This window comes from Ovis aries, chromosome 13, assembly GCF_016772045.2.
Source record: "Ovis aries strain OAR_USU_Benz2616 breed Rambouillet chromosome 13, ARS-UI_Ramb_v3.0, whole genome shotgun sequence".
NCBI lineage: Eukaryota > Metazoa > Chordata > Mammalia > Artiodactyla > Bovidae > Ovis > Ovis aries.
In genome coordinates this window covers 27,469,069-27,489,976 of record NC_056066.1, presented here as the reverse complement: position 1 = coordinate 27,489,976, position 20,908 = coordinate 27,469,069, and the positions used below count along the sequence as shown (strand labels likewise).

Sequence of the window (20,908 nt, the reverse complement as noted above, 5' to 3'; positions counted from 1 at the left end):
CATGCAGCATCTGAAAGGCTACTTCCTCCCGGAGGCCTCACAGGCAGCCCAGACACTTCGATCTTCCGCCACCGGAATCATGACAGGGACACACGTGTCTCCTCCATGAGATCCTTGGAAGCAGAGGCTGTGTGTCCCTAAATGTTTAGAGCAGTGTGTGCCATAGCGTGGACACGTGGGAATATTTGTTGAATGAACCAATGAACCAATGAATAGAAACAAAGGGACAGCAGTCCACAGCAAACAGGACTTAGCTCATTGCAGTCACGTGAAATCCCAGAGAATAACCTGTCGGTTCCTTGAGGTTCCAATGCTTCCCCACACCCCCAGAGCCTGGGGGTGGCTGTGTCCTGGGCACCCCTGTAGCCACTCTCCAGGTGCCTGGCCTTCCTCCTCGGGTCTTTCCTCTCACTTCTGTGCCCCCATCTCCTCAGTCCTCTTTCTTCCCTCCCAATTGCCGCTTCTCCCAGCCTCCCCCAAAGGTTCAGAGTCGTGGGTCAGGATGCCTGGACCTCACGCCGAGTGGATTAACTGAGTAACACCTGGGAAGGTCAACCTTCTGCCACGGGTCTCATCTCTTCTCAGACTGAAGGTCCCCTGTCTCCACCTGGAGACGCCTTACAAAGGCCTCCTTGTGACTCTTGACCCCTTAGATCTCAGGCTCCAAGGAAAGAGCTCTTTGCAGCTGACTAGCAGGTGTTAGGAACGACAGCAGCGTGAGTCGCCCCTTGTTCAGTGAGCCCTGGTGTCATGTTGGGTGCATGTCTCAGATGATCCCTAATCAAATTTCAAGAATAAGCCTGAACACTGTCCCTGTTAGTATTAAGTCTTATGTTGCCTGAATTCTGCATTAACCCATCCTGACTGTTTTGAGTATGTGAGCACTTGTATCTACCTGTTGCTTTTCAGAGCAAATTCTCGAACCCCCAGAACAAAAGACACTAAGTCTATTATCAGACAGAACTGAGATTTATCACTGTGAAGAGACTGAAATGTAATACAAGGTTACTCCCATGAGCCACAGCCGCCCCACCCGGCCACCTGCTGCCCTGTGGTCCCTGCACCCTGGTCCCTGCACCCTGGTCCCAGTCATGCCATCAGCTTCCAGCAAATCTGTACAGGCTCCTTCCACCAAAACCGCTTCCCTGTGTTACAAGGGGTTGATGGGAGCACACGGAGGGTGTAGGGAGTGCTCGGAGCTCCTTGGAAGCTTGTGGGGGAAGGATGGGATAAATTCTCATCCTGACGCTGCTACCTGAGGAGCTACAGAGACCACCCGGAGGAAGCGGGCTCGGTGTCCCAGAGCCTGCACCTGACTGATGGCGAGTGACTCACTGATCCCGAAAGGACCGGTAAGTTCTGGTCTGAAGAGTCACCTTCGAAGGCAGAAGACGTGCATCGGGTGTAGCGCGCCGGGCCTGCGCTGAGTACACTGGAGAGCACTGTTCTCAGAGACGCTGGACTAGAGCAATAGGCTCCGTTTTGATGTTGTTCCCCACTCCTGTGTATATTTTATACATAAACACGCCTCTTTTTTGTTGTTTTTTTCTGTTGTTGGATGCTGAGACCAATTACTCTAAGCTCTGGCCTCCATTCCCTTCCCTGTAACACACACAGTGGGGACCTTCCTCCACATCCCCCAGATAGATTGGCCAGGGAACACACTTCTTAACCATCTCAGGGTTTGGGTTAGTAATTCCCATGCCTGTTGGTACAGAATGGGGTGCAGTCTCCGCCCCCTCCCCCATCTCACCTGCCCAGATGACTGCCTACCCTGCTCTGGGGTCGTTGTCTTATCTGATTTAGGACTTTTTCACTTCTGGCCCTGGCTTTCGATTCTCTGCTCAGAGAGCTGTGATTGGCACCTTGGCAGTTCTCACCTGCCCTTCTAGCAGGTTCTATCAGTGTCTGAGAAGTGGAAGGTGACATAGAGACCACACAGAGACCACGGGAGAGCAAAAATGGCAGCGCGTCTGCAGTGACTGCCAAGTCGGCTCTGTCTCCCAGTTTTGTCAAATCTTGCCCCACTTCATTCTCTCCAAGCAGCACAGAAGTGGGACCCCAGCAAACGAGCAGGAGCCACGTGTGTTGCTGTCGTCATGTGATGGGAACTAAGGGGCCGGGCTTCAATTCTATTGCTTGCTCTTTTTGTGTCTCCTTCTTGGTCTAAGTGACAATACAGTGCCTCAAAGGTATTCCACAGCTTCGACCTGATTTATCGTATTTGGCCCAGTTCCTGGAATTAGGTACACAACTCCACCTGGGCAAACAATCAACTCACTGCTAAAGCCAGCCCTCACAGCCTCCAGAAAAAAAAGAGTGCCCCCCACAGACTTGAAAGGTTGTTCTGCAAATCCAAATAGAAACTCATTCAGGGCTCTCATCACATGTAATAATTTTTCTTCGATAACTGGAATGATTCCTTTCCTGGTGTAGATTTTTTTTTATAATTTTCATTAGATTATTTCCTTGGCACGGAAATCACAATTTTTTTGTTGTTGTTGGATCTAAGAGTAAAGCTGTCGCTGCTATTACATTTTTATTGGACTTGTTCAATCTTCCTCAAATCTCACAACTTGCCTGTCACCAGAGAAGAAAGACTGTGAGCTTGTTGTTACAGGCAGATGTTATAATTAAATTTAAGTAACAGTCGTGTTCTTCATCCGAGACACTTGGCCCTGTTCGTGCAGCGGTCAGCTGCTAATTTATACATAATCCTTTACAGATGTGGGGGTTGTGTATGTTTGGTTCTTACAGAGCACACATTTGCACAGGCCTGTTTTTAAAAAATGAGGATAGCTGAATTACAAAGTGATCAACTTCATCCCTGGAACTGAGTTTTGTCATCACTGAGTGAAATGCAGTTTTTCATAGGAAGTAGAGAAAGTTACTAAAGTGTAAAATGAACTAAAACTTGAAGTTTTATAGACTCATAAACCTAGAGAGCAGACCTGTAGTTGACAAGGGGAAGTGGAGTGAGGGAGGGAAGGTGTGGGATTAGTAGATGTAAACTTTTATACATAGGACAGATAAACAATAAGGCTTTACTGTACAGCACAGGAAGTTATAGTCAATATCCTGGGATAAACCATAATGGAAAAGAATATAAAAAAAGAATGTCTTTATGTATGTAACTGAGTTATTTTGCTGTATAGCAGAGATTGGCACAACATTGTAAAATCAGCTATACTGCAATTTAAAAAATTAATGTAAAAAACCTGAAGTTTTAAAAATGTAGCATATAGTGATGCATGTTATATATGTTTGGACTATTAATAGCAAAGAGATTAAGTCAAGGCATTAACCTGAGTCAAGTCCTTGGCAGAGTCACTTACTAGCTGTTTTATTACCTTAGGTAAATTTCTTAATGTCTGACTCCATTGCCTCATTTGTTAAAATGGGCATAAGTTAGACCTACCTTGTAGGGATTGCTAAGGATTAGATGACACGGTGCATATAGTAAGTGCTTAGTAGGTGGTAAGCGTTTAGTAAATGGTGATGCCTATCAGAGCTATTATTATTACTGAAGAAAATTTTAAATCCCAGACAATTAAAGATCATCTTCCTATTTAAGTTCACTGAAACCAATCAGAAGAGAATAATGTCAGGATGTCCCTAGTGGTCCATTGGCTAAGACTCCAAACTCCCAATACAAGAGGCCTGAGTTCAATCCCTGGTGAGGGGAATAAATCCCACATGCTGAAACTAAGACCCAGCACAGCCAAATAAATAAATAAATAATTTTTAAGAGAATAATGTCTTCTAAATATGAAAATAACATGCTTGTTATTTTTTAAATATGAAATAAAATTTTAAAATTTGTTAAACTTGAACAAAATTTTAAATAGCCATAAACTTTTCATGCAGAGAGAAACACTTAACATTTTAGTGTGAGCGTATTTTGCCCATACATCTATTGTCAGAATTCTAATCTTACCATTTGTCCCATCTGGATATGTTTTTCATTATTAAGCATTCACCTACATCGCCATCTTCTCCAACCAAAACTGGTCTTGACTACTCTCTCGGTGTTTTCTCTTTCTGGTGGGTTTAGCAGGTGAGGGGTGATGGGTTTTTCACGGGCCAGCGTGTGGCAATCTGCAGACAGGATGGTAGAGAGGTAAACGAGGGGAAATCTCTGAATGTCTCCATCCATCTCTGAACCCTGATTGTGTCTAAAATCACAACGATCAGGGACTTCCCTGGCAGTCAGTGATTAAGACTCTGCACTTCCTCTGCAGAGGGCATGGGTTCCATACCTGGTGGGGGAATTAAGATGTCAAGCAGCCAAAAAACAAAACCACAGCAAGCAGAACAAGAACAAAGCACTAGTTTGCATTCCACAAACTCAGCATTACAGCGTGTTGCACATCAGCCCTCACCCAACTGCCCTCTTGGGCACACGTGCAGGAAATTCCAACAGAGCCACAGCCTTCAGACAGAGGGAGCAGGCCAGAGTGATCCCAGTAGCCGTGGAATGTTCTGGCCCGTCCACGGCACGTCCGGGAAATTGACAAGCTTATCACTTACCAGGAAACAAACAGGCACCTTCTCTTTTTTGTACTTGGTGGAAGGTTCTCTGTGACAAAAGGATCTACCTTTGGAAAACTCTTCAGGGCGATTGAAATATATGAGATGAGCAGCATTTTGCATTTTAAAGCATAGAAGTCACGAATCTTTTGAAAAAATGCTTATTATTCTGATTTTATCCATGACTTGATGTCAATTTTAGATTGAGTTTCCAGCCATCAAAAAAGGTTTCATTCCCAAGCTATCATAAGCCTGCCCCACTGGAATGTTTCTGGGGATGACCAGTAAAATTCTGCCATAGGAATTCACTGACCTCCATGCTTTCAACAATCATGTTTAAACAATTCACCCCAGATTCTGGGTATATACTGAAGCCTATGTAAATAAGTGAAAATGAACCGAAATCATCAATGAGTGATACAATAAGGATCATAAGATATAAAAAAATTTAATACACAAAAAGATTTTATATCATTAAAATTTTTTTTCATTTAAATAATGCTCCTAAAATCTCTAATGTGATCCAGTGTAAACTGAGAAGGGAAAAGAAAGGTGAAAACTATTACGTATGCTGGAGTTTTTAAATTGTATTACCGTATTAGGCAGAATGAATGAATGCCTTGAAACTAATGAGATTTGTATTTTATGTTTGTAACCAGCAGAGGCAGTTGACGGTGATGAACGGCTGGACAGTGTTTCTCTAACCCCAACAGGTAAAACACATTTCCATTTTCATCACCCACTGGAAAATATGGCATATGAGAATATTTGCGTTGAAAATATTTTTAACATCAGAGATGCCGATGCTTGAGCAGACTACTTCCATTAAGAGACCCAGCCCTTAGTCCTCAGAGGAGCTCAGTGCCCTGCGTTCAGGGAGATTTTGCAAATTGAATATGAAAAGCTACAGTTTTCTCACATTCTGTTTCATCTTCTTCAAAACCTCAGAACAGCAAGTCCTAAGAATTTAGTGTCACGTTTTGCCTTCCCAAACCTTGGGACATTAAAAAGATATCTATTTTAACATAAAATGATATTTCTGTTTAGGTTGGGGATCATCTGTTTTATGATGGGACTCCTGTCTGTTCTGGCCTCTCCCTCCTTCCCCCAAAAGGCTTTGAGGGGCAGTATCACCACTTTCCCTATAATGGGCACCCTTTGAATACTGTGCTTTGAATGAGTGAATAAGCTGATCCATCTAGCCGGGTGGCTAACACTGTAACCGGATCAGCTGAATATAGCATCTCACTGTTGCATCTGCGGCAGGGATAAGCTGCAGACTTCATTCAAACTTATTATTTAACTCTCCAGTAATCCTTCCAACCTTGGACTCTACCTGTGCCTCAGTTCTCACCTGAAAGCCCGAGGGACAGGTGTCCGATCAGTGAGCCACGTGACAGAGTTTATCCCTCAGTTGGTCTCAAGACTCTGTATTGACTGCTCTCGAAATACCTGAAGAGCCTCTACCAACCAAACCCAGACACCCCCTACCCTGCACCTCCCTGACAAAAACCCTGTCAGTGAACAAGCTCAGCTCAGTGTTCTCTCTCCCTTTGACATGATAAAGCCAGCAACTATGAAAGGCATGTGTAGGAACTCTGCCAGGCCACGTGTACACAGGCAGCACTCACCCTGACTTCAAGGTGCACAGACATACATTAGTGAACTTCAGAGTAGGCACGGCTGCACAAGTGAGAAGGTGCCTTCTCTGTCACTGAGTAACTAAGCAACAGCTAGATGGATAGATAAATGAAATAAACTGCGGAAGCCAACAGCAACCTGCTTCTATCAAGGTCTCACTGGATATAGTCATTACAGAAATGCCAGAAAAGTGGTTTCTCTTCTAGTTTGGCTATGTGTCCATATTTATGAAGGACGAGAACTGAAATGCATGATCTCTATTGTTCCTGTGCTTCTCTGAGTGTCAGGACAATTCCCATTATCCTTGTTCTGACCTCCCCCTCTCAGTAGAGGCAGGAAGCGCTGCTACTAATGATGAGATTGTCCCCTTTCGGGAGGCCCTCTGGAGGAACCCCTGGCTGTTCTACTTGTATCTGTTGGCCAAAAAGTTCATTGGAAACTTTTGTTTCCAAAGTCTTATGGAAAACCCCCAATGAACTCTTTGGCCAACCCAGTACTTTTCAGGGTTCCTCCCCAACCAGCCTCATTGTCCCCAGGGCATTTGCACTGCCCATCCCGGCTACCATCTGCCACAGTGAGCTTTTAAGAAGTATATTATTTGAAAACCACTCCCCTTGAAATAATACCTTTGCATTTTCCCATCTGAAGATGGAGGCGGAAAGATGGTTCAGATGAGAAAATTGAATCTGGGATGGTAGAACCACCTCATGGAACTGAAAACACTTTCAAGGACTCTGAGAAAAAAGGAACATTAGAGATCATCTAGTCCCGTCCCCCGTTTTTATCCAGTCCTTTTATTTTACAGGTAAAAAAGCCTGAGGCCCAGAAACACTAAATGACTTTCTCAAGGTCTCACAGCTGGTTGGTGGCCTGGCCGGAGCCCAGGCCTCTCAACTCCCAGCCGGTCCACTGCGTAGCTTTCTTAAACCTTCTCTGCATGTTTCCTAAAGATCCTAAGAATTGATGGATGTACTAATCCCTGTAGGATTCCATTTCAGTGTCGCCCTGTCGTAAGCCGGCCTGAAGTCTGCTGCAGTTCAGCTCTCGGGTTTGTCCTCAGATTCCGAGGCTGTGAGGTCCCAGTGAGGGCAGTTGTGGGACACCCCCGGCAGGTCTTTTCACTAGACTCCTGCTAGAGATTTGGTACAAATCACTAGACAGCATGAGAAATAATACCACTTAATCATCTCGGAAAAGGGAAAAGAAGTCACGGATTGGTGCCCGAATCTTGCGGTTGTGGAATTAAATGATCTTGATTAGACTAGCATGTCTCCCCAGAGCCTCTAACCTAAACTCATGTCCTGGGGCTTCTCTGAACACAGCGCCACCACCGCATGCTCTCTTCTTATGAGTCTCCTAATGAGACCGTCTGAGACCGTCCCATGCAGCTTCCTTCCTAGATCTGAGACTCACTGGCCAGATCGTCCTCATCTGGTCATCTGGTCTATCTGAGCCAGCCACAGTTGGTCTTTTATGAAAGATTTAACAATGCCTTTATTATCCGGTTAAGGTCTTTTTGCCCCTTCCAAATTCCTGTGTGTTGAGGAGGGCTAGGGCAGGGGTATAACTCCCCAAGTGTTTCTATGAACCAGAACCAACCAGGCCAAGTTTATAGTCAGGCGTCAGATGACATTAATCTCAATCCACCACACTTAAGCAACCGTCTGTTTGTCTAGTTTTAACAAAATGAACACAGATTTTATAGTGGAAAAACATTTTCTTAATTTCTCTTCCCTCAACCCTTTCAGTAAGCGTTTTTGAGCAAGGCCAGGAATCAGCACTGAGTTGGGAGACTTTTGAATTTGAAATAGGTTAGTGCAGAGTGTACCTAGGCTTAGATTTGGGGGTCATCATTTGGCATCCATTTACATACTTTTAGAAATACAGAAAACTTTTAGAAATACAGAAAAGTGTAACAAAGAAAAAGTAAATTACTTTTGCCACCCAGACACAGTCATTATTATTGGGTGTTTTTTTTCCCAGCCTTTTCTCTCTATTTTTTAAAAATTTATATGCTGGAGGTCAAATCCATCCAGTTGGTTCCCTAAGGTTTTGTTCTGTTTTGGTTGACCACCTAATAAGAATTTTCCATTTTATTACAAATCACCATACACATTCTTTTAATAGCTGCACAGTATTCTGCTTTATAGGTAAATCATATTTTATTTAGCCATTTTCTATTGCTGGATAATAGATGTGAACATCCTCTAGAAGTAACACACTTTCATGGATTTTCCTGTAAAAAAATCATTATTGCAGATTTCTAATGGCCTAAAATTGCTCATCTGGCACACCTAAAGCCTTGGTTAAGAAATAGTGATTTAGAGATAAGACACAGATGCCTCCCCAAGAGGTCCTACGTCTGGCTGTGTCATAGAAGAGCACACAAGGCCTCCCTAGAAAAGGGACCCCCTTCACGCTCTTGTCTCTGTTGTAGGTCATATACTTGACACCAGGAGAGAAAAACCGGAAGACACAGGGACAGCTTTCACTGCCTAGACTTTCTTTAGTGACCCTGCTCCTTAGTACACACAGCTCTTTCACTTGAATCTCCTCAAAGATCCACTAGCATTTCAGGTCACTGCAAGGTGTGGGCGTTCCGTGGAGCTGACCCGTCATGTCTGAATAGTTTTCATATTCTTTCTTTGTCATATGCAATAATCAAGCCTCCAATTTGGTCTAAGATTTTTAAAAAATCATCTTTAGAGTTGAACTTTCAGCCTTTTGACATCCAACATATCATTCAGTTGGTTCGTTGTCCATCAAAAAGGAGCAGTTTTCTTTTCTTTTTTTTTTTTTTTCAATGTGAATATGGTAGAGAGTTTGGAAGCACACATTTTAACATAAATTGCTTCAATGCATTTTATAAAGGAGGGTGGCCCTTTCAGGACTGAAGGAGCAGTGGTGAAAGCCAAGATTAATTAAAACTGTCATCAGCCTCAAAGATGGAAAAGTTGTTTTGAGAGACAGGGTGACTCTAACCAATTACCAAAAACCAAATCATTTGTGACATCATTTCCCCCCAAAATAATCATGTCCCTGATAAGTGCAAATGATACATGAATTGTCAGGAAAGAAAAACCTTTCACGTAGGTTGTGTCAACACAGTGACAAAATACCTAACTGAAAGGTGAGAAACTCAGAGTAAGCAGCCTTCCACATGATACCGAACAACTGTTTTAACATATGGCTCTAACTGAGTAGTCCAGGCTTGTGGCATCATGTAGCAACTGGCCACAAATGTACTTACCCTTCACACTTCATTCAGTTCTAGCACATGTGCTCTCCACTTGACATAAAACCAACAAATGAAAATGTGGGTTCATTTCCAAGAAGTATTTTGGCACGTGGGTATTTGTTTTACAGAGATATTTATCTCCAGATTCCTTTCTCTAGTTGAGATGGTGAATTTAAAATAACCTATTTGTTTAGAAGCATTACTTTTACACCTCATTTACTGTAGAAAGCAAATTACCTTGAATCTTTGACACTTGACCCAAAGGCCAAAAGTTGGCTTGAAAGGAACTTGGACAGCACAAACACCAAACCTTGGAAAAGGGGGTATGCTACGCTGTCATTTAACACATGTCCCTAACACTTACTTGATCGAAGCAGAGAGTGTTAGGGCTCAGAGTTATAGCTCAGGCCCTCAGTCCCATCCCCTCGTTTTGCGGTAAGGCGGCTGAGGAGTGAGGGCTAGGGCCATCCTGGGCTGGGCAACAACTCGTCAACTAGCTAGCGAAACCAGGAGCCTCAGTTCCTTCCTACCCTATCCAAGGTACTTGTGCCATACATGTGACACAGGGCAGTTGACCTTGAGCCAGGAGGCGAGCTCCAGGGGGATTCTGGAATCCACTAAAGACCAGCTAGTTAACCCAAGGCCATGGGAGGCGTCCCTGTGAAATGACAAGGCTGGTCGCAGCGTGCTACATCTCATCCATGTGTGTCTTTTGTCTCCTTTTTGGAGCCTCCAGGATGGTTCAGAGAAATGGTTTCCATCACAAGTTTAGTCAGCCTTTTCCATTTCAGGCCAGTTAATAACCCCTTCCCTGAAACCCACTCCTCTGTTCATCACAGAGTCTAATGAAGTACTGTGAACCCAAGCTTTTGTTTTTCTGCAAGGCATGTTTTAAAATTTGTCTTCTGCCTCTCAGAAGGAAGTCTTAAGGGAATTGAAAAGATTAATTAGTGACCTTTCACCTCTGTTACAATACTATGAATACGATGAATAGGTTGGGAATAAAGGTAGAAACATTTACCTTACGGCTGTGGAATCTGTTAAATATACACCATGAAACTTCAAAGCACTTCCTGCCAAGACTGGGCGAGAGCTTGAATTTTTCACTACTTGAGAGGGGGGTGGGGATTGTTCAGCTCACAGATATGTGCAATGGATTCACAAATTGGAAATATGTGTTGTAAAACTGCAACAGCAAAATCATTTTTGTAAATTAAAAGTGTATTTGTGTTTACTTAACTGTGACTACTGTTCAGACTCTACTCAGAAATCCTTTTTATAGGCTTTCTTAGCAAAAAAAAAAAAATTATTCCATACCAATGGATCATGTCTCAATCTTCTGTATATATGTTTTATTAATATGTAAATATTTAGATTTTTTTAAGATTACTATGTTCTTTAAAAAAAAAATTCCACGCAAGGCTAGTTGTGAAAATGGTGTATAACATGTGTTGTGATATCAAGTCCCAATAAATTACTTTAATTGAATGCGCCTGTCTCGTGCCTGTGTGCCAGCCTTCCCGTGTTTATGAAGAGGAGCCAGTGCAAGCCATTAATTAAAAGGTATTTATTAATACTCTGGTGATCTTACATGAAAGTTTTATCATCTCTTTATGAAGTTAATTTTAAAAAATAAACGCACGGACCAGATCGCCACCAGAAAGAGTGTCTTGGAGCGTCTCAAGTCACAGGCTGTGCCTGGTGATCAGATCAATGGCAAGCCCCACAGTAACACTTGAGCAGTAAGTACTGATATGCTTGAAGCCTAATTTTAAATGAATTAGGTGCCTTCATAATCTTCACTTAAAAGGTTAAGCCCCGCTTCTATGGAAACAACACATCAGAAGGACAAGTCAATCTCCTCTAATGCAAAGTGGCTGTTCAAACCTAATTGCTTTTATTCTCCTCTCTGAACACAGAAGGGCGCTGCTCTTCATGGGTCCTTGCCCCCTCCTGCTTCCAAAGGCCCCCCGGGAGGGTCTGTCAGCTCTGTCCAGGCTTTGGTTCAGGTCCAGTTCTTGGGCCCTCGTTTGGGGGTATGGGGGTGGTGGGGCTAGTCCACCGCTGGGAGGAGGGTAAGAAAGACGCTGGACTTCAGGAATGAAGGTGACAAGGGTGAGCTGCTTGGAAAGAAAGGAAATTGAAACTCCTGCCAACTGGTCCTTCAGGAACCCTCCATGTACCCGCATCCCTTGGAAGCTGAGGGTCTGGCCCCAACCTGCCCCTCATGCTGTAACTGCTCCCCTGCCCGCCTCCCCCAGCCCCACACAGGGCTCGACATGGCCCTTTTGCCGGGGAATGGTATTTTTTCTTTTTTTGATTATTGCTATGTCATGTGGTTTGGCCCCGGGACACCTTTGTTCCCACCTACTGGTGAAGATCTGTGCTCTCTAGTTCTCCTGGTTGACACCCTGAAGAGCTTTTCTCATCCAGTGAGGGGAGGGGGTCGAGTTTCACCACCAGAAGGGGCACCGCTTGCATTTTTTTAGAATAAGAGCTCACACACCTGCCTCACTTGTCTCCCTCCTACAGGCCCGCCCTTAAAACTAAGTATGGGTGGATGGCGGCTAACTCATCTCCCAGTCCTGCCCTCCGAGTCCTGCCCAAGCATTTACTGAACACTCGTTGTCAGTAGATGCTGTGTTGGTTTAGCACAGCCAGGGTTGGGAAGCAAGGGTTGAGGGCTGGAGCTGGGGCAGCCTGGGACCATCCCACAAAATGGGGCAGCTGTGGGGGCCACTGAAGGATTCTGAGTAAGAGGTCTGATCAGAGTTACAGGCACCCTTGATGGGTCTGGCCAAAGTCTGGGATGTTGAGGGGAGGGGTACTCAGGAGCAGGGAGTCCCATTAAGAAATGGTGGGAACAACTAAGGATGGATAGAAGACCCCCAGAGGACCAAGCCCCACATGCTAAAGCACAGGAGGACCAAGAGGACTCAGTGATGCACTAGCTCGGCTGGAGGAGGAGGTGTGGAAGACGACACCCAGGTCTCTGGCTGGAGAACCATGAGATTGGAAACATGGGGGGAGGGGCAGTTTGGGAAAAGATGACAGAGTGCACATGGCACTCTGTTTCTTCCTTCAGTGAGTGGTCGCTGAACCCTTAGGGTCTGCCTGGTACAGTCTGGGGGCTGGGAGCTCAGCCGTGAGCCCCAGGGAACATCAGCGCTTTAACTCTGTTGAGTTCCTGAGTTCCGGAACAAGAAGAGGGAACTTAAACTGAGCAGCTTTGTCCCAAGCTAGAGTTGATCAAGATTTGAAGCCCCATTCATTCCACATAATTCAAGTCTGAACTAAACTACACCATAACAGAGGGGTCTGTCAGCTCATAAGAAGCCCCCAGTCCCCATCAAGTCACAGTCTTTCAGTCCCTTTGGGTCACTTACCATGCTCTGAGATTGTCTTATTTATGTTTATTATCTGTTTTCCCTCTGGAATCTAAGCACCATGATGTCACAAGGATGTTTAAGGCCACATAGATTTCAGTCCTTGGGGAAAACATGTTTTCAGAACCCCCACTTCCCATCCTCTCCAGCAGAGGCAGACTAGGACACCCACTTCCCTCACCCTCTTCTGTGTCCCATTACCTTCGATCACATGGACTTTCTGTCCCTATGTTGACACTTCACAAGTGTCCGTAACTGCTGGAGTTATGGGTGCTCCCCAGTAGAATCTGGTAACTAATGATTCAGAACAAAGCTTTGAATTTTCACAAACCAACTGTTTGCATTTTTGTAACCTCTGAAAGGTATGATATTGATCATCCCTCCCAAAATACATATTATACGCATGCATGTATTATTTATTTCTATTTCATTACTGGTGAAATTAAAAGAATGTAAAATGAGTCAAAATGGGAAAGCTGAAGAACAATAAAGAAATGGAGCCCTTGTGGGAGAATCCACAGCATTCTGTGCTTTTATACTGATGTTCCAAATAGACTCAATGCTTATGGGCCTTTTAACTGTGTTTTACTTTTTTTTTTTTTTTTTTTTTGCCATTTTTATCTGTTAATGCTGAGAAATTGAAGGATATTTTAAACTTAAACTTTGAAACTAAGCTACTTAAGCTAATTCCTTTAAAACACATTTCAAAAATGAAGCTGAACAGTTGAAACTGCTACTGGCCTGGGTCCTCTCACCATGGATAACCCGGAAAATGTTTTTGAAATGGTTGAAGCCCATATGCAGAGCTAAAAGGGCGATGACCCACTTGGTTAACGGGAAAGTTACATTCAATGGGTAGAAGAGAATTTTCCTGAGAATAAAAAATACTTCAGGTCACTTGCTCAGTCGTGTCCGACTCTTTCCAACCCCATGGACTGCAGCATGCCAGGCCTCCCTGTCCATCACCAATTCCTGGAGTTTACACAAACTCATGTCCACTGAGTCAGTGATGCTGTCCAACCATCTCATCCAACCATTCTCCTCCCGCCTTCAATCTTTCCTAGCATCAGAGTCTTTTCAAATGAGTCAATTCTTCGCATCAGGTGGCCAAAGTATTGGAGCTTCAGCTTCAGTCCTTCCGATGAATATTCAGGATTGATTTCCTTTAGGATTGGCTGGTTGGATCTCCTTGCAGTCCAAGAGACTCTCAAGAGTCTTCTCCAACACCACAGTTTGAAAGCATCAATTCTTCAGTGCTCATCTTTCTTTATAGTCCAATTCTCGCATCCATACATGACCACTGGAAAAACCATAGCCTTGACTAGATGGACCTTTGTTAGCAAAGTAATGTCTCTGCTTTTTAATATGCTGTCAGTTCAGTTCAGTCGCTCAGTTGTGTCTGACTCTTTGCGACCCCATGAACTGCAGCATGCCAGGCCTCCCTGTCCATCACCAACTCCCGGAGTTCACCAAAACCCATGTCCATTGTGTCAGTGATGTCATCCAACCATCTCATCCTCTGTCATCTCCTTCTCCTCCTGCCCTCAATCTTTCCCAGCATCAGGGTTTTTTCCAATGAGTCAGCTCTTTGCATGAGGTGGCCAAAGTATTGTCAACATCAGTCCTTCCAATGAACACCCAGGACTGATCTCCTTCAGGATGGACTAGCTGGATCTCCTTGCAGTCCAAGGGACTCTCAAGAGTCTTCTCCAACACCACAGTTCAAAAGCATCAATTCTTCGGTGCTCAGCTTTCTTTATAGTCCCACTCTCACATCCATACAAGACTACCAGAAAAACCATAGCCTTGACTAGATGGACCTTTGTTGGCAAAATAATGTCTCTGCTTTTTAATATGCTGTCTAGGTTGGTCATAACTTTCCTTCCAAGGAGTAAGCGTCTTTTAATTTCATGGCTGCAATCACCATCTGCAGTGATTTTGGAATCCCAAAATAATAAAGTCTGTCAATGTTTCCATTGTTTCCCCATCTATTTGGTATGAAGTGATGGGACCAGATGCCATGATCTTAGTTTTCTGAATGTTGAGCTTTAAGCCAACTTTTTCACTCTTCTTTCACTTTCATCAAGAGGCTCTTTAGTTCTCCTTCACTTTCTGCCACAAGTGCGGTGTTATCTGCACATCTGAGGTACTGATATTTTCCTCAGCAATCTTGATTCCAGCTGTGCTTCATCCAGTCCAGCGTTTCTCATGATGTACTCTGCATATAAGTTAGATAAGCATGATGACAATATACAGCCTGATGTACTCCTTTCCTGATTTGGAACCCGTCTGTTGTTCCATGTCCAGTTCTAACTGTTGCTTCTTGACCTGCATACAGATTTCTCAGGAGGCAGGTCAGGTGGTCTGGTATTCCCATCTCTTGAAGAATTTTCCACAGTTTGTTGTGAACAACTTCATCAGAGCATCTAATGAAGGAATTTTTAGATAAGAAGTGATACCACAGTGACCCAAGGTTCATCAACCATTGTTTAAAATTTGCCAAGTGCAACAGTGACCATCACCAGTGTTTTGAGTTTGTGTACAACCAGGGGATCGGAACCTGGTCAGCTCCTCTGTCAAACCTAGGGAGCTACTGCAACAACAGTACAGGATGTTTCAGACACGCCTCACTAAAACCATTTGCCAACTCAAGTGAGAACCTCAGCACCTCTGCTTAATGCTCAGATTTTAAATCAAAGGTAACTCAAAGTCAAATCCAGGAAATAACTCAGCCTGCATTTCTAAGAATCAGAGTCCACAACTTTCTGGAGCAACACCTGCAGCTGGTGATAAAGGGTCAAACATGGAACAAAGGGTGATCATGATTTCTAAACTGGGATATTCTGCACACCCATCTACGGCAGACAAAGATGATGTTCGTCATGCAGTTTGTCATGTATTGTAAGGAGAAGCTTATTCGCGGAGAATCGGAGTTTTCCTTCGAAGAGCTGAGAGCCCAGAAATACAATCTACGGAGAAAGCATGAACAATGGTAAATGAAGAGAGACATTATATGAGAAGGAAAGAAGCAAATACTTTTGAAGAACAACTATTAAAACAGAAAATGGATGAGTTTCATAATAAGTTACAGCAAGTAGCAGAGATGTCTCATGAGAACCTGCCCTCTTCCTAGGGGATGTCTGAAGTCAGTCCAACATGTTTGGGGACACACACAGACTCCCAGTAGGAACTAAGAGCTCTGAGTCTTCCAGCCATCCCTCAGCAGACCTTGAAGAATGCAGATGAGAAACCCAAAGAGGCAACTTCTGTTCCTATTATGGCAAATGATGTCACCACTGGTTTGGTGTTCCCAGCCATCAACCAGAGTGTAGCTTGCCCGGTTCCTTTGGCAGGCCAGCCAGTGATGGACGCCATGTTTTCAGGGGCCAGCAAAGATGCCAGATATGTGAACAAAAGTACTCATGAATTTAGGCCACAGAGTGGAGCAGAAATCAAAGGAGGGTGTGAGACACAGAGGTTATTAACACAAGTTCCTTTCACACAACTCCAAACACATCACTGGCACTGTTTCAGGCAACACCATCCAAAGTGCAGCCATCACCCACCGTGCACACAAAGTAAGCTCTCGGTTTCATCATGAATATGTTTCAGGCTCCTACAGTTCCTGATATTTCTGATGACAAAGAGGAATGGCCATCTCTAGGTCAAAATGAAGATGCATTCAAAGCTGAGTTTCAAAAAAATGTAACATCTTCTGGGGCTTGGGAAGTCAGTAAAATCATCTCTTCTGTGTCATCTGCTTTTCCTGTATTTGAAGTTGGAAACAAAGAAAATTGTGGATTACCACAGCCAAAAAATAAACCTGCAGGAGCCAGGACCTTTGGAGAACGTTCCATGAGCTGGTTTCCTACAAAACCAACTGAAGTGCCTCACACTGATGAGTTTCTGGATGATTCAGCCATGGGGGGTGTCCACTGCAACAAAAGCCTGGTGCCCAGCCCCAAGAGCCGAGGAGACTTTAGGTTCGCCATGAAGCTCACGTCTATGCCCTTCCAGAGGCTTCCTGTGGACTCCATGCACCCACTGGAAGATAAAGAAAATATGGTAGCAAACCAGTACACCCATGTGGCTTTGGATTCTTTCAAAAGAAACAAGGTGAAACCCTTGAAAGAGAGAAAGTTCAATCCAATTGAAGACATAAGCCGAGACTCAGTGTGCCTCACAGATGTCCCTTCTGCATCCTTGCTCCGTCTGGGCCAGCCTGCTGCAGCCATGCTGACCAGCAAGGCAGAATGGGACCCCCTGACTTTGCCATTGCAGAGGATCCAGCAGAAGCCAGCGCTGGGCTCCAGGCTGAACTGATGCAGGCTGGCTCGCTTGGGATTGTAGACGTTCCAAAGTTCACTGTTGAGAATTCCTGGGATGAGGAATTGATTCTCAAACTTTTATCCAGGCTTTCTAAACCAGTGAGTTCCTATCCAAATACTTATGAATGGACATGTAAGCTTCCAGCCGTCAAGCCCAAGATTGAATTCCAATTAGGCTCTTTGCTGATCTACGTTGATCACCTTCTTGGAGATGGGGCTTTTGCCCAAGTCTATGAAGTTACCCATGGAGATGTGAACAATAGCAAAAATAAGGAGAAATTTGTTTTTAAGGTAAACAATCTGTACAATATAGAAATGAATTTTAGAAAAACAATTAAGCTTATGCAAGTGTGTTAAACGGAGAACATTCCTAAACTCTAGATGTGCATGCTCTCCAAAATGATGCCATCCAGATTCCAAATGTCGAGGGCCCTCGATGTGAATAGGGAGCAAAAAAAAAAAAAAAAAAGGAAATTGAGCATCCTAAATCGGTAATGAAGTGGTGGACCAACTGTACATTCCAGTAGGAGAACTGCTTTCTGCCGTCCTCGAGCAATGGAGGGAGGAAGGATACATTCAATAGATGGCACTCACTCTGTATATGACCGAATTAAGAATTCTTCTACAGTGACGTATTCCTAACCACTGAATAGGGGGAAATCAGGCTCAGTTAACAGTCCCCTTCCTCTCTTGTAATCAACACTGCAGCACTGCACTGTCTTTAGGAGAAGTATCTCACTGGTGTGAAGCAATGCCACCTTCCTCCACTGCGACCTCACAGACGCTCCCTGTAACACAGACCCAGAGCTGTGGGCATCTTGGACTCAGTACGATTTTGCTTGTTTCTGTGGTTTGTGTCATGGACAGTTCAAGTGTATGTGTCCTCCCTGCCTCCCTGGAAGCCATAACCACAGCTGGTCTTTCCCTCTCTGGGTGGATGGGCTCAATGGTCATGGAGGACTGGGTATATTTTAAATGTCCAGCTGACTCCTGGATGTTGGCTGATGGTCATATTAAGAGCTGCTGCTGCTGCTAAGTCGCTTCAGTCGTGTCCGACTCTGTGTGACCCCATAGACGGCAGCCCACCCGGCTCTCCCATCCCTGGGATTCTCCAGGCAAGAATACTGAAGTGGGTTGCCATTTCCTTCTCCTATGCATGAAAGTGAAAAGTGAAAGTGAAGTCGTGTCTGACTCCTAGCTATCCAGTGGACTGCAGCCTACCAGGCTCCTCCATCCATGGGACCTTCCCGGCAAGAGTACTGGAGTGGGTTGCCATTGCATATTAAGAGAGAGGAGCCCAAATACACTTTGATAATGCTGAGGCTAGCATTTTGACATATAGCTTTAGAAAATGAGCAAACTCTCAGAGATCAAAAAATGACTTTTGATTGGACAGTACCCAGTGACTTTGGAGGTAGAAAAGAGGAGGTGGTGGAAGCTGACAAAATGAGTGTGAATTCATTTGAAAGATTGAATGCAAGAGACAAGTCAGGAAATGCTCTAGAAATTGTGAGAGAGACAGGTCCCTCCCATCCTTCTCCCATTTAAACATAAAATTATTGAAATTGAAGCTGTGGTTTTGGTATAAAAATAGACAAATCCATGAAACAGAGTGGAGATTTAAGGAAAAATTTGTCTCTATACAGCATATATTAAAAGTATTGTTATAATTAGCATAACATGTTCAGCTGCTATAACAAAGAGCCCCGCCACCCAGTAAGGCACTCAAATGCAAAACAGATTTTTTCCCCTCCAACTGATAATAGCCTAGAAGTGGGTTTCGGGGTTCAGGGTGGTCATAGGCAGCTCTGCTTCATGTGGTCATCCAGAAACCCAGTTATATCCATCTTATTGTGCTATCACCCCTGGGAAACATCCTCACCCAAGTGGTCAAAGCTGACTCACCAGCACAAGTCTATATTTAAGACTCTGGGAAGGGGGAGGGGAGGAGAATGGAGGGGAAATGGGGCTTCCCTGGTGGCTCAGTGGTAAAAATAAACCCACCTGCCAATGCGGGAGACAGATTCAATCTGTGATCCAAGAAGATCCCACAAAACAATTTAAAAGAAAAGAGTGGAGGGGAAAGTCAAAGAACTGAAAAACTCCTGAGCACACAGAGATTTGTACACAAATGTTCAGAGCAGCATTATTCATAGTAGCCAAAGCCCAGAAACTTGAATATTCGGACTCAAGTTTTTGGACATCAGTCCATCAACTGATGAATGGATAAAGTGTGGTATACCCATACAATAAAATATTATTCAGCAATTAAAGAAAATGAAATACTGATACATGTTGATATGGATGAATCTTGAAAACATTATGCTAAGTGAAGGGAACTAGACACAAAGGTCACATATACTATGATTCCATTTATATGAAATGTCCACATTAGGCAAATCTGAAGAGACTGAGAATATTGTAATTAGCAGTTGCTTAGCGCCAGGATGGGGAGCAGTAATAGGAAGTCACTGCTAAGGGATGCAGAGTTTCCCTTTGGAATTATGAATATGTTCTAAAATTAGATAGTGGTGATGGTGCACAACCCTGAATACATTAAAAACCACTGACTTGTATACTTAACTTTTTCTAAATTTTATTTTTTGGTAGCATGTGGGATCTTAGCTCCCCAACCAGGGATCAAACCTGTGGTCCTGCCATGGGAGCACAGAGTCTTAACCACTGGACCACCAAGAATATCGCCTATACACTTTAAAAGGGCAAGTTTTATAGTATGTGAATTATACCTCAATCAAGCTGTTAAAAAATTACAGTACAGTTGGACCCTCTTATCCTACTCTATGTGTGACAATTCCAGATATTTCAAGAATTTGAATAAAAAACTAGAAAATTTGAAATTAATATTTATACAAGCTTGAGGAGAGAAAGGATTTCTTACATATGTTGCCATAGGAAGAAATAATCAATTAAGAATTATTTAATTAAAAAATTTTTAAGTGTACTTCAAAAAGTTTACAAAGAAAAACAGCAAGTGACAAGATGAGAAAAATATATGCAGAATAAATGATTTTTAAGAAAGAATATACTTATCACATATCCAACTCTCATAAATCAAATGGCCAATAAACATTAAAATGCTAAAAATTAAACCAAGAAATGCAAATTAAGTAGTGGAAAGAAAATTATTCAGTTGCCAAATATTGAAAGATAGCACCAGTGTTTCTCTCTGTGCTGAAGGGAACTCTTAGCCATTATGAATAGGCATGTTCATTGCTACAATATTTCTGATGGCAGTTTGGAAATAAATATCAAATTTGTTTAAAACTTTTGACCTAGCAATTTTACCTGAAGGAATTCATCTGTAAGAAATAAAGATTTGCCCCAAAATCAAGGTACAGGGTATTAATCACAATATTGTTTAAATATTTTTAAAAATTAAAATAATTTACATGTTATAATGTAAATTTATATTTAAATTATAATACATCCTTAAAATACTATACAGGCATTTTGTGTCTTAAAGACTTAAATATTTAAGAAATAACACCATAAGACTCCTAGAAAAGAACATAGATAGGCAAAACATTCTTTGAGACATAAATTGTACCAGTATTTTCTTAGGTCAATCTGCCAAAGCAATAGAAATAAAAACAAATGGGACCTAATCAAACTTATAAGCTTTTGTATAGCAAAGGAAACCATAAACAAAACAAAAAGGCATCCTATGGACCAGAAGAAAATATTTGCAAATAATATGACCAACAAGGGCTTAATTTCCGAAATATATGAACAGTTCATACAACTCAACAACAACAAAAAACAAT

At 43.1% G+C, this 20,908-nt stretch overlaps 1 protein-coding gene and 1 pseudogene across 9 annotated transcripts in view; both read left to right on the top strand.

Moving 5' to 3' along the window:
* Nucleotides 1-10,897, top strand: part of BEND7 (BEN domain containing 7) — an 85,864-nt gene extending 74,967 nt beyond the window's left edge. For 3 of the 9 annotated variants that reach the window (XM_060397370.1, XM_060397372.1, XM_060397369.1), the window contains one exon: nucleotides 5,190-10,897. In XM_060397370.1, coding sequence (XP_060253353.1) covers nucleotides 5,190-5,341 — 152 coding nt within the window. In that variant the 3' untranslated portion in view covers nucleotides 5,342-10,897. The remainder of the gene's footprint in view (nucleotides 1-5,189) is intronic. The other 6 variants (XM_042230559.2, XM_042230556.2, XM_042230551.2 and 3 more) reach the window with 6 other exon arrangements.
* A 2,586-nt stretch (nucleotides 10,898-13,483) lies between these two features.
* LOC101115390 (mitotic checkpoint serine/threonine-protein kinase BUB1-like) lies at nucleotides 13,484-17,703 on the top strand (annotated as a pseudogene).
* The last annotated feature ends 3,205 nt before the right edge of the window (nucleotides 17,704-20,908 follow it).